Here is a 14,659-nt window from a genome sequence, read left to right on the forward strand (position 1 = left end):
GAGGAGGACTGGGAATGAACTACTTCTATTTCTGGGCTGCTTTTTTGCTTGTCTGCTTGTTTGCTAGTTTATAGAAGAAGAGAGGCTTGCTTGCTTTTAAAGATCCTACACTTTCAGAGAGGCTACCGCTTTCAGAGAGGCTACTTCTTAGAGATCTGCTGCTTCTTCTTAGCGGTGCGTCCTACGTACTATCAGAGGTGCTGCTTATCAGAGGTGCTTCCTATAGGTGCGTTCTTAGTCCTCCTCCCAGGTGAAGAGAATGTCTTATATACACTAAGGCAGCTAATCAGCTTAGGATTAGTAGCATGATTAAAGCAGGCACCACGGCACCAATCAAGAAAGAATGAGGAACACGTGTTGACCATGAGCGATGAAGAGACATCAAACAATCAGGCAAAAGGTCATGAGAACACTAATTATGCGCCACCTCTTGGCCCAACGCCAACCGCCATCCTAGAGCCACTTAAACATGTCTCCACATGATTCCTCTTTATAAATTCCCCATAGGATTCTTCTCCTCCTCCTTCTTCCTTCCCCTTTCCTCCTCCTCCTTCTTCCTTTCCCTTTCCTGCTCCTCCTCCTTCTCCTTCTCCCTCTTCCTCTCCTTCTCTTTCTTCTTCTTCTTCCTCTTCCTCTTCTCCTTCTTCTTCCCCCACTTGATTAATCAAATATCTGTAAGATTTTTTGAATATATACATAACAATCCACCACGGATGTCTGACTATATAACATGATTAAAATATCAATTATCTTATGACCTAACCTCAATGAACTCAGGAGTGATTTTTTGCAGGCAAAAGGTAATTATATGATATAATGCAAATTACAAATTAGGTTTTCATTCCACTCTTCAAAAAACATTTATTCTAATGTAAATGAGCACTGAAATACTTTATTAAAGATTATTAAAGACACAAAACCAATTCTATTAGCACTTAACAAAGAAGACAAAAAAGAAATTAATGTTTAAAATTGTTATTTAAAGACTGAAGACTTTCCTGGGTGAGGTGTGGTGACAGAGGAGGGAAAAGAGAGTGTCACTCTTGGTAGGAGCAGGAGAGTGAGAATTAGCAAGAGGGAGTGAGGGGAACAGCAAGAGTCCTATCCATATTTAACCTGATTAACTGGTCAGAGTCCTCTCCCCCAGTCCCTGTGGTCACTGGAAACATAAAGACAAGCACTGCTGGAAGGCACAGACACAAGCACAGTGGACACACATTTCACTTCCTTTGTTCACAACTGTGCAGCTCCTGATAAGGGAAGCCTATGCTGGTAATTCAGTTTTTTGAAAGTAACACATCTGCCCACCTCCTTATAAACCAATGGTGATTATTTTTCTGTACATTCTAATACTTATTTTAAATTTTTAGTGTGAAATCTCCAGAATCACCTCCTTCCTCTTATTCACACCATCAGTGAGCAGCAGTATGAACAAGTTCCTCCACTGTAAATGGTTCGATGAGGCTTTTCTAGTTGTCAAAGGCTGACCTACATTCTTGACAGTTTCCTCCACTCTCATGTATCATATTTTTGGCAAATAATGTACAAAAGGTGAAAGTTACACTACACAAGGCATTTAAGCCATGAGCAGAAACAGAGATTCTATTAAGAGAAGGTCTAAGCCGCCAAGAAGGCTCATGATACATCCTCCTGCTCAGGAAAAAAAAGGGGGGAGTCAAGTTTGTTATAGTAGACTGTTGACTTGCTAGTAAATTTTAATTAAGTTGTTTTGCAGACAGTTTTGATGAATTTTTTATTTAGGCCCAGAGCACAATGTGAGATGAGAAACTGCACAGCTCACTCTACAATAGTGAAGCAATTGTGTCAGGGGCAAGGAAAGGCACAACAACCCCAGGATCTGACAAGGGAAATGAGATCTGTGCAGGGAGATCATGGTGGGTTGGAACAGCATGTCAATCAATGAAACCACACAGAAAAGGTAACTCTAGAGAAGACCCTCTGTGCCCTGCCTCTGTGCTCTTGGCCTACACTGGAGGTCAATGCAAACAGCCCCTGGGCACCACTGACTTCCAGTGCCTCTGCTTGAAGGTGATCCCTGTCCTCAGATGCTGGCCCACAGTGTGGGTCCCCTATATGTGGGAGTAAGTTCACTGGAGCAGTCTTCACCAGCCAGGGTGGGGGATTGGTGGGCATCCCAGGTCCTCAAGCTCAGGAGGGCAACTTGAGGTGGATTCACATACTCTCTAAGGGCTGACAGCATGACTGAGCCCCTATTAACAAAGCAGCAGCCCCCTCCATAATGGTTCCTTGTTAGATTTCCTTCTTTTCCTGTCTTGTTATCCAGTCACTCAGGGTGCTCTCCAGAGCCACCTTCCAAGGAAACTAGTGGCCCATCCATCCTTGTCTCAGGGAAACCCAAAGACAAACATCAAAGGCATTCCTATGGCCTAGTAGGTAGTGGCTCTTAGGATCATGGGTTGATAACTTCCATGGTGGATGGGATTATCTAGCAGTTCAAGTCACAAGGTCACATCTGGGCTTCAGTGAAAGCCTGCGAAACCATGGCCCCCTTTTAGTGTGCTTGGGAAATTAAATCAAAGAGGCTGATGTTCTCCAGATTTCTGTGTAAAGGAGAGAAGAGGCAGTAGGAGGTTCTGGGTGAGGAGTGCAGAAGAGACCTCAGAGGAAGCAGGAGACGGAGGACGTGGTGCCTGGAAGGAATAAACTCTCCAGGATACCCAGAGACATAAAGGGGATTGGCACAGGGTTGGGGTTTCTCCTCATGTGTGCAAGGGTTGCTCAAGCCATTTTATTATAAAGGAAAATAGTGGCCAAGTAGGATGGAAGACTTGGGAACAGGAGGTGGCCGACCTGTGGGCTTCACATCCATCAGTCCTTTGGAGTTCCTTCCCTGGGGTGGGAAGAAGGTCAGACACAGATGTAAATCCCCATCATGGAAGGCAACAGTTGAGGCGTTGTGGGAGTGAAAGAGGCCATATGAGTTCAAGGAGGGTGTGACTCCCTAAAGTGGTGGGGAGTGGACAGGTTTTGGGGTGTGTTGACATTTAATCTGTGCTCTGAAGGCCTGAGTGGTGAGCAGCCATGGAACTGTAGAGTCCAAGGTCATGTGGGTGAACCCAAGTACATACTTCTTAGGTCTACACAGTAAACACAAACATTAAGTTATGTAATGGAATTGTTTGGGACCCTTGTTTGTTGGGATCTTAAATGACCACAAAGGCAAAGTAGTTTTGGTATATGAATATTTGCTTTCATGAATATTGGTGCCAAAGATACAGTAGGATTGCTAAACTGAAGTGATCCATATTGAATTGAAAGGCAGCAAGCCAGCCAGGAGCCTTTTTCTATTTCTTCTGGAAGAATTACAGCGCTGGCTCCAGAATAGATTGCCTTGCTTTGTATCTCTGTAGTTCCAGCAGTTCAGACTCTAGAGACAGCTTATACATTTCCAGGGCCATTTTCACATCCTCTGGACTTGGGAGACCCTGCATGAGTTTTCTGCCAGCAAGTACTTGCTCACAGCCTTCAGGAACCTCCTGAAAGAGACAGATGTGGTGGGAGTGGTACAGAATCATCTTGCCAAATCATGAGGAGGTACATCCTGATGGTCAAGACCAAGACTGGTGGTAGAGCATGAAAACCAGAAATTGTGTTGGGCCCCTTCAAAGTCACAGGTCCATTCTGATATTGCTGCCCAGATAAAGAGGGCAAAGGCTATTTCTGCTGACTATCCAGAAATAGAACAAGAGTATATTATGTAGTCCATAGAAAGTCCAATAGGAGTGAAGTCAGTACTCTTGGGTCCATGAAACCCTGCTCTCTATGGGGTTTAGTTTTCCCCATTCTCAAGGACAGGAAAACACATCTAAATGTGCTTCAAGGAAAAAAGAGAGTTTTTTTTTTTTTTTTTAACGACTCAGAATGAATCCTGAAATGTTGGGTGCCACCATTACTGGCTGGAAGAGAGCTTGGTGGGGACCATCATTTTTACATTTGACAGCACAGAATTTCCTTGAATTATGCCACTTACCCACTCACACTCAGGCACTTCTGGGTACCAGGTTCTGTTTTGTAAGCAAGTGATTCTTTGGCTACCCACCACTCCAAAGCCAGAGTCACACTGGATGGTGACACTTTCCATTTCAAGATACAGATCCTTATCCACAGACAGCTTCCCATTTTCAATCTCTGGTTTCAGACACAGAGCTATAATGGAAACATATGTTTAGGCAATCTGTAAATCTAAGAAAAAAGATAAAATAATAACAATGGCAGAGAATTAATGAGAATGAACTTGTTTAGGTGCTAACTGTTCCATCTTTTTTCTATTTTGGTAACAATGATATTATTGTTATTAAGCATGACTACCTATCATATTCAGGTCAAGTACCTTACGTGACTGTCCCTTTTAAGTCTCACGATAATCCTATGAAATGAGTACTGTTATATTTCCATTTTATCTAGAAGGTTGAGATACAAAGAGGATAAGAAACTTGCCCAAGGTCATAAAGGTTTTTAATAAAGGAATGGAATGTAAATAAATGTATGTGACCCCAGGTTCTTAACCATCACAGTAACTATCCCTCACAACCTATATTTCAAATTTCCCTGCTGGTTTCTTATTCCATGTGCAATGGAGACAGTGCTGGTCAATAAGTAATGCCTGTTAATGCAAATCTGCATGCATGTAAAAGTCAGACTAAGTCATGATTCCTCCTGTCCCCACAATAAGCAGCAAACTAAAAATCTCTCTCTCTCTTACACACATACCTACATCATAGCAGGTGGTATCCTGCGCATGACTCTGGTGGAAATATCTATCACTTCATGAAATTTGGGAGAGCCTACATTCGTGCCTGCATAAGTTTCCTTGAAAATTTTGCACAGGACCATAGGTACACTCATATAAAAAGTGATGCTTCTGAAATCAGGAAATATATAAGAAAAACAAAGATAAGAGTCAATTTGTGACTTGGAGAAAGAAGTGGAGGGAGGAATATTTGGGTACATTCTTTGTGCTTTTTGCATGGTGTACCATATGCATATATTAATTATTTAAACAAATGAAATCAAATCAAAAGTTTTCTTAACTGCCTCTCACAGGAAGAAGAACTTGCTCTTGACCTTCTCATGACAGTTCCACCAGTATTTGCCATGGGCTGAGAAGGGAGCTGAGTTACCTTTACACTGAGGAGCTTCAGGTGACCACTGAGAAGAACTGCAGGAGAGTTTTGCTTCTCCAACCAGTTGGTATCCTTTATCGCATTCATACGCAATCTCATATTTGAAGAAATTGTATGAAATAACTCGTTTATGATGTCCATGAGCAATGCTAGGTGGAAAATTACAACCTGATGATGAGACATGAAATTGAGAGAGCATGAGCTTGTAGAATGTGCAACAGCTTCCTTCCACCTTCTCTACCCACAAGATCACTCCGCCAAACCGGTGCACTTGTGCTGCCCTGCTGTAAGCCTAGAGCTGAGGAACGAGCAAGGTTAGAGCTATGAGCCCTTAGATTCCCTTTTGTTCAGTTGGTTGACATATTCACTCAACCTCACCTTGTTTAGGAACCATTTTTGCATGAAAACTGGATTCAACCCTAAGTCACATCATACTAGGGGTACACTTAATCCATTTCAGGATAAAGGTAACAGTGCTCATCCATGAGAAAGTGTAAAGATGTTAAATCATTCCACAATATCTGAACCATTGTTGTCCAGCAAAGCTGACCATGCACCTCTACCGAGAAAATACTGAATTTTAAAGAAGAACTCATAAGAGGAATAAAAATGGTGACTTGCACATTGGAATAATAAAGAAGACAAGGTGCCAAGCTTCTCCCTGAAACGGATCACTGTCAGAGGCCGAAAACGCTGCATGAGAAAGCTAAAAAAACAAAGTAGTAGGAATGTCAGGTGAAGTACTTTGTTAATGCAAGCTTTCCTCTTAGGGTTGAAACCAAGTAATGATCGTTTCAGGAGTATAAATATAGTAGAAATAAAATTTTTAAAATAAATAAAAATTTTAAAATATTTGCCAGCACATTAATATTTAGAAAACCCTTTTCTGAACTTTCTCATAGATACTTCAACCTTAATGATCATTATTTTTATAGGAGTCTTCTTCATAGGTTAATTAATTCATCTAGTCATTGGTCTCAAGTATGCCATCAAATTCCCACACTGTACCTGTGCTCATATGATCTCTCCTACCTAGATGCCATTCTTCCTTCTCTATCTGCTCCTCAAGGCCCATTTGTTCTATGAAGGATCGATTCTCTTACTTCTCCAGTAAACAGTGATCATTTATTTCTCTGAGCGTCTATAGCAGTTATTGGGAAGAGATTACATATCATATCCAACTGCTTCTTACATCTGATATCCAACTATATATCCAACCACTTATTGGAGTCTTATTACAATATATATTCAGACACTATATATTTCATACATTGTATAAAGTGTATATTTGTAAATGTATAGAATGTATATTATTTTTCAATAATAGTATGTATATATATTATATTTAAATGTATAATATGTATTCTATGGCAATAAATACATGTGTGTACCTTATATACATATAAAATACACATTGTGTATATATACATATGTATATATACATATGTATCTTTTTTTTAAATTCAGTCACAACACCACAATACCATCAAGAAATAAAAATCATCATCTTACCTACCCTTTATGAAGAAAACATATCTTTGCAGAAATTTAGTATTTTGCCCCATGTGAAGCAGCTATTGAGTGGCAGAGACAGAGTTAGAACTGAGTTCTAGTTTGCTCAAAAGCCCATATTCTCTATAGTGTGTTTACACTATTAAACAACTAACTTATATTATCTGTAGGTTTTTTTTTTTTAATTCATGTTAAGAACAGGGACTATGTATCCAGTCTCTGTGTATCTTTGTTCTTGACACTGAAGGTCCAAAATAAATGCTCACTTATGTACCAGTCTCAGGTTTACAAATAGAATTTTCTGAACATCAAATGAAATACATTCAATAGGAACAGCCTTTTTTTCTGAATTAATCCAACAAATATTGCTGTAATTCATTCACATGTGTCTGTTTGGCAGACAACGAGCCACACACCATTGTAATACTGTAAGAAAATAAGTGATGACCACGTGACTAGTAAAACTGCAACATGGGTCAGCTTACAACCCTGTCCAAAGACAAGGGTGACTAGCAAGAAGAGTGGAAGGAAGGAAGAAAAGAAGGAAGGAAGGAGAAAGAATGCATGAAGGGAGAAAAGGATAAGGTAACATTTCCTAGAGGAGTCTGGAAGTATATATTCTGAAGTTTAGGTAAAACTGCTTAAGTGGGTGAGACATGGCCAGGTGTTTCACACCGAGGTAGTGGTCTGAGCAAAGACTTAAAGGCCACAGAAAGTTGGTATTGGTGGAAGAAGAGGAAACAAGCTCAGAAACCTGATGGACACTGATTTGGGGACAACTGACACTGGTTTGGGTTAAGGACTATGAACCAAGATAAGGTGCCACTTTGAGTGAGTGGAAGGATGAGGGATAAATGCAGAGAAACCTGATGCAATCACTGCCACTCTGTAACCTGTTGGGTGTGCTTTGCCTTTCCTGGCTCAGAAAGGAAGAGGAGAACTGGAAGGTCAAGGGCTTGTTGCGTGGGGAAGACCATGCGGGTTAGGAAGAATAGGGCTTTGGAAGAATAGCGGGTTCAGCCATCTTAATTCCCAAGAGAGCAGAATCATCCAGGATGAAGGAATTATTTTACCTAACCTTACATATCCCTTAAAATGAACTTCATTTAGATGTAAAAATCTTTCAAAGTAAAATATTCTATTTCCTAAGCCATCCCTAGGAAAACAGTTCTGAAGTTAACCTGTGATATTAGAAAAGTTCAAAGTCTAGATAACATGGGATCATTCTGGAGTCTTAGAAATTCTGACAAATTTTCTCTATGACAAAGAGGCATGATAGAACTCCTTCTGCTTGGCATTTAATCCTTGCATCATCAAAATTGGAAAATACCCTACATCACTTGAATATGGACCAAAGTCTCTATAGGAACCAACACAGCTATTGATGAAATATTTTCTTCTCTGTTGGGTGACTTTGAAATTCAGTTCAAAATGATCTACTTTAACTGCTGTAATAGATAGCATAAGGGGTATGTATGTAAATATTTTTAATATGCTTAGAAGTTTTTCTCTTAAAAAGAAATATCATAAAAATAATAAAAACTACTTTTATTAGTATACTTCTGTTTATAAACGAAAATAATTACATCTGTATTTATAACCAACTCTATCCTAGTGGGACCTGTAGATTCTCACAAACCCTTTCAGTGTTTACTGATTAGGGACAAGTTTTGTCTAAATTATAATTCAATACCCCACACTTAAACAATATCATCAGTTTATGCAATGCCTTATAATTTTACTCTCATAAATATAAATGAACTTATTATTTATAATAACTTAAAATTTTACTTTCTCAGTGGTGAATATGTTCTGCACAATCCTTAATGCAATAGAAAAGAAGTAAAGCTTACAAAAAAATTAACTTTTATATTTAGGAGTATTCATTTAAATATCATCCATTTATATAAAGATTAAATGTTTTTTTCTGCTAGATAATTTCCTCAAGGATTTGTAATATTTAGCTTCTTAAGTAATTATAGCCTACATGGAAAGAATTAAAACTATTTAAATGTATTTCTTAGCAATGTACTTCATTGGATTTCTCCAAAATCGTACTGATTTATAGCCATTTGATTAATTCTTAAACAGCATTCTCTAGATATTGATTTAAACTTTCTGCTCTTTCCCATAGCTCTGTACTCACCACACAGGGCAGATGGGCACCACAATAGAGACAGGACCCCAAGGAGCCATAATGCTGAAAAAATTCTCTGGAATTTAGGGGACATGATTCAGAAACTCAGAAGCAGAACGCAGGGGCTCAACATTCTCGGACGCCCGGAATCAGGCTAAAGTTAAAGCTCTAAACCACTAGCACATTGGCGCCTGAGTCAAGGAACTAAATCCTGGCAAGGCCAGTGAGTCACTGAAGAGGAGGGGCAGAACTGAGAAGATCAGGTACAAGACGGAACCTAACCCAAGCCATCCAATAAAGCTCCAAATCAGGAGTGTGGTGGGGAGAATGATATGAACTCGACACGAGGGCTCCCTGGGATTCTGTGACAATTTATAATTATAACCCAAGACTATCTCACTGCTTTCTCCCCTAGAAAACACAGACACTCACTGACTTGTTATTTCCAGGTACACCTCATTTCTCTCCAGGTAGTCGAGACAGGGTTTGTGTGACAGGTTCTTCAGGGAGGAGGTCGAGATGCTGGGCATGTTCTGCAGCATTTCCTGGAGGTGTCGGGTCTTCAATCATGTGTAAATTCCCAGTAGGAAAATGGGATAGGAAAAGATTAATACCTGAGTGTCACTCCTAAACATTTCACAGCCTAATTGGATTAGAGAACGTGTGCAAATCTACAATTGTGAAAAGGCAAAAGTACAGTAAAAACAATTATTCTCTCAATATGTTTGTGTTTCCTGAAGTGATTATGGCATCAAATTAATCAACCTTGGGGCTACACTAGTTGGAAGATAAAGGGAAATTTCTGAGAGTCGGATAAAGCATGCATAGAAAAGTAAGTGGAGAGTATGGGGCATCATTAATGGAAAAAGTTTCATGGCAATTTTAAGAAATTTTCAGTAGTGATGGGTCAGAGGGAAAAACCTTTCATCCCAGAATTATTCCTCTGAAAAAAGCATGAAGAACCTTGTAGAAGGCATATTTGTTAACCTCAAGACTTAGTTCATTAATAACTATTTGCATTAAAGCTGGTCCACTAAAAGCTACCTGGGTCTTATGCCCAGATTATTTTAGTCTCCATGAAGCAGGAGGTGGGGGGTTATCAACCTACATTTCATGTTTTGCTCTTTGAACCTGCTATAGATACTTGTTACTTGGAAATGCACAGATATTTATCCTGAGATGATGGTGAACACTGGAAAATGTCTGGCAATAACCTTGACAGTCAAGTTGAACTGTCATGAGTGCAAAAGGGATGTAATAACCAAGTGCTTAGCTCTCAGAAATGAAGAGGAACATTCCCCAGAAGTAAATGAGTAGACTCCTCAGGAATATTGGTGACAGTGCAAATAAATTTCAAACTTTGTAGAGAGAAAGAAAAACAAACAAACACACCATGTGTTTCCTTCATTTTATAAGGAGGAACTAGAATAAATAAGAGTATGTAAAAAAAAGGACATTGGAATAATTATACAGAAAATAATTTTAAAAATACAGATTCTGCTTATTAATCATGTTCCAAACTTACATAAGTTATTGCACTTAACAAAATTATAGCACGGGAATTATTAGTCACATTTTACAGATAAGGAAACTAATTCAGAAAGACTAAGTATACTTCCTAATATCTTTCTCATCAATGGCTAGGTCAGATTCTGAACTTAAGTCTGAATCAAGTCCTAAGTTCTTTCCACTATGAAAAACTAATTTTCACTGAATAGAATCAGACTGCAAGGTTTTCTTTTGTGTGACCCTGAGTCTGTCACTTATGAGAGTGTGCCTAGGAATGTTCTGCTTCTGTTATAATGGGAAAGACTGCAGACTGCCTGCTCTATCAGAAAACACAAACCCCATAACATCTACCAGGAACCATGTGGCTTAGCCAACAGTCCCAATAACTCAGGCCCTAGTCTCCTCACATATTAAAGAAGAGTTTGAGACTACAACGATCACCATGATACATTTACTTCAGAAATTCCAGGTTTTTGTGCCAATGGGAAAATAATAATAATAATAATAATAATGGGTATTTTTTTCTCAAATAAAGTACAGAATGACAGGAATGGGATTAAGATCTTGAGGGATGAAATGCTCTTCCTATAGCCCAACTCACCATGAAGGATCATATCAGGACCCATCTAATGAACAAAAGATATAAATGGGAAAGATGTTGCTGTTTGCTTTAGTCTGCCATGAAGCAGTTCTTGAAATGGCTTGAATTCAAGAAATTTATCTAAGAGATAATTCCAGAATGCACCATTAAAAGAAAAGGGGTAAAAAAAAAAATGGAAGACAAGAAAAATGAATATGGTTTGGTAAGTTGTCTTTGCAGTAACTTATTGCTTAGGAAACCTCAGGTAGAGAGTGTGGAACATGCCACAAAGATATCCTACCTGCAGGAGAAGAAAGAAGGCATTTTAATCTACCCCAATTCATTATGGCACCGCATCCAGGGAGGTCAGTTAATCAGCTGACATTGTGGCAGTCAGTGATTTGCTTTTAGAAGTAGGTTTTAGTCTGAATTTGGACCTGCATCCTGTGGCAAGGTTTCTTCCAGATATGTCATCTGTGAACTTACTGAATGCCTGTTCCCTGTCATGGTAGGACACACAGTATATTGTCTCTGATCAAGAAATTCACTTGACGAAAGCAAAAAGAAAGTCAATGGGCAGGTGTTCAGGAGCTTCACTGGTCCTACTGCTATCCCATAACACAGAAGCAACTGACTTTATAAAAGAGCTGGATGGTCTATTAAATGCCCAGGCAACTGAGAAAGGATACTGTTATGGTTTGAATGTGAGATGTCCCTCAAAAACTCACATATGAGATAATGCAGGAAGGTTCAGAGGAGAAATGATTGGGTTGTAAAAGTCTTAACCCAATCAGTGAATTAATCCCACAGGGGATTAATTGAAGTGGTAGGGTGTGGCTTTGGAGTATATATTTTGCATCTGGAGAGTAGAAACTCTCTCTGTGCTTCCTGATGATGCAAGCTGCTTCGCTCTGCCATGATGGAACCCTGAGGAATGTAGCTAGCCTTCTATGAACTAAGACCTCTGAAACTGTGAGCCCTCAAATAAACCTTTTCACCTCTACAATTGCACTGGTCAGATGCTTTTAGTCACAGCAGCGAAAAAGCTAACTAAAACAGAATACCATGTGGACTGGAATTTCAACCTATTTAGACACGCTACATCTTCTAAAACAGCAGCTGATAGAGGGAGAGAGTCTGAAGTGGCCAAACTAGCGAGACCAAGGGCAGATGTCACATAAAGATGGAGATGCCTGTGGAGCCCTGGTGACATCAGGCTACAGTTTGTGGAGTTTTCCAACTCAGGCATCAGACTTGTCAGTGAGTAAGTCCATCTGTAGAAGATTCCAGCCCCCAGTTTTTATAACACCATAGCTGATGCTGAGGAGAGCAAAGTCAGCACCCACCACGTGCTGCCTGAGTTTCATTTCTGAACAAAGTAAGTGTTGCTATTTTAAGTCATAAGTTTTGAAGTTATCATACAACAATGAATAGCAGTAGCACATTCTCTACACTAATTTAAAAAGTGTTTTTGATCACTTTAGGATGCAGAAAAAGCATTTGATAAATCTCAATACACATTCGTGAGAAAATATAAAACCCTTAGAAAATTATAAATGGAAGGGTACTTCTGCAATCTTATCAAGAATTTCTATAAAATACCTATAATAGACATCCTACATAATGGTGAACAAGTGAAAGATATCCTCATGAGATCAATAACAAGACAAAGACAACTGTGATCACCAATTCCATTTCACATGGAACTGTAGGTTCTATCCGTGGGACTAGGGTACCAATTGACAGGGAGAAATAGATAGATAGATAGATAGATAGAGACATAGAAAGAGAGAGAAAGGGAAGAAATGGAAAGGAGAGCAAGCTATTATATTCACATATGACAATGAAGAACTTAAAAAGTCAAAAGACATGTATGAAATTAATTAAAATTAAGAAATTATCAAAAGACCAATAGTCAAAAACAACTTTTCTACTGCTACCAAAGTTATCCAAGAAGACATTTTTCTAACTATATAAAGTAGAAGTCCTAATGTCTTGAAATAAATTTACTGAGAGATGTTTGAAAACTCTTTACTGAAACCTAAAGAGGCCAATAAAAGATACGAACTGTAGAGATATAACCGATAAAGCTGTAGAGGAATACCAAGTTTATGGATCGAAAGGCACGATGCTGTGTAAAAGTCATTTCCTGTCGAGCTCACCTGAAGAAAAGATGCATCCTGATTAAAAATCAGGAGAATTTTGGTGGACATTAGCAAGTTGATTCTAAAATGCATATGAATACAAAGGATTAGGGTTGTCAAAGCAACCCTTAAGAAGATGAAGGGGAGGTGGGGCAGGAATAGGAGAAAAGGCATACAATGGAGGACCCACACTGAGAGATATCAAGATTCATCATAAAGGCACATTGTGGCATTGGTGTGGCTAACCAAATCTATCCAGGATTGACCATGCAAGTCAAGTAACAAACCCCAATGTACATCCTCAGTTGATTTATGACAAAGTAACAGTACAGAGCAATGCCATAAAGGATGCTCTTTTCCATGGAGGTCAGAGCAATTGCATATTTGTATGAAGAAATGAATCTTGATCCTTTGCTTTCATACCATAGTAATTCCATATGGACCAGAGATCAAAATACAAAAGTAAAATTATGAACTCTCCTAAAAGAAAACATGGACAAATGTATGTGTTCCTTTTAAGTATAAATTTTTTAAATAGAATACTCCCAGAAAATACTAAGCAATGGAGAAACACTTTATATTTTGTACAACATTGAAACTAGGAATTTGTGTTTATCAAACACACATTATAAAAGTCTTATTGACGTAAAAAGTCATGCCATACAATGGTAAGAGGAATTTGCAACACATATCTCACAAAGGACTTTAATCTAGACTGTACTAAAATTATGATAACAGAATTTGAGCTACACTGATGCTGCACAAGAAAAATGTGTAAAAGGTCTGAACTATAGAAACTCACAGCCAAAGAATCTGTAAATGATCAATTAATCTATGAAATATCATTCAACCTCTGTAGTCATGTGGAAGAACAAATTTAAAATACTGTTTGAAAACACTTCACACCCAACAGAACTTCTCAGGAAGAAAAACATGAACTGCAGCAAGTGTTGTGTAGAACGCTTACATCTGCATGGGTGGGTGCAGTTTCCTGGATCCACTTTGTAAACTGATGAACACGAATGTACACAACACCCCTATGAGCCAGCAAGTTCATCCTTTATGCATGTAATTATATATGTTCAGCAAAAGACACATAAATGTCCATAGCAGTACTATTAATAATATCCAAAACAATCCCCAAAATAACCCAAATGTCTATCACAATCAAATAAGTAAATAGTGGCACATTCCAAAATGGAATAGTATATAAATAGAAAAGAAATGAATGCCTCTGAGTACATGCAATAAGGATAAGTCTCACAGATAGAAGCTTTATAAAAAAGACATGAATGAAAGGATGCATAATGTATAATTCCTTTTATATAAAGTGCAATAACATGCAAAACCAATGTGTACTGGTGTGAGAATTCAGGTTTTGACAGGGGTGGAGTACAGTTAGTGACCAGAAGGGGGCACCAAAGTGCTTGTGCAATTTCAGTGAGGTTTTTGTTTTTGGGTTTTTTTTGTCTGGTTTTTCATTACAGAAGAGTGACTTTGAAAATTCGTTACTTTGAAAATTCATTGAATTTCCCATCCTTTTTTTTTCTGCAGGAACAGGGAAAGAGGGAAAGGTGGTGGTCTGATCATTTTGAGTTTTCTAGCTTCCGTC

At 38.7% G+C, this 14,659-nt stretch overlaps 1 protein-coding gene across 1 annotated transcript in view; it reads right to left on the bottom strand.

The window, feature by feature from the left end:
• Nucleotides 1-3,216: 3,216 nt before the first annotated feature.
• Nucleotides 3,217-14,659, bottom strand: part of LOC124961409 (zona pellucida sperm-binding protein 3 receptor-like) — a 53,226-nt gene continuing 41,783 nt past the window's right edge. The window contains exons 11-14 of the mRNA XM_047519969.1: nt 8,824-8,912; nt 5,163-5,333; nt 4,013-4,188; nt 3,217-3,518 (exon numbers count right to left, since the gene is read on the bottom strand). Coding sequence (XP_047375925.1) covers nt 3,345-3,518; nt 4,013-4,188; nt 5,163-5,333; nt 8,824-8,912 — 610 coding nt within the window. The 3' untranslated portion in view covers nt 3,217-3,344. The remainder of the gene's footprint in view (nt 3,519-4,012; nt 4,189-5,162; nt 5,334-8,823; nt 8,913-14,659) is intronic.

Source organism: Sciurus carolinensis, chromosome 12, assembly GCF_902686445.1.
Source record: "Sciurus carolinensis chromosome 12, mSciCar1.2, whole genome shotgun sequence".
In the NCBI taxonomy this organism is placed as follows: Eukaryota; Metazoa; Chordata; class Mammalia; order Rodentia; family Sciuridae; genus Sciurus; species Sciurus carolinensis.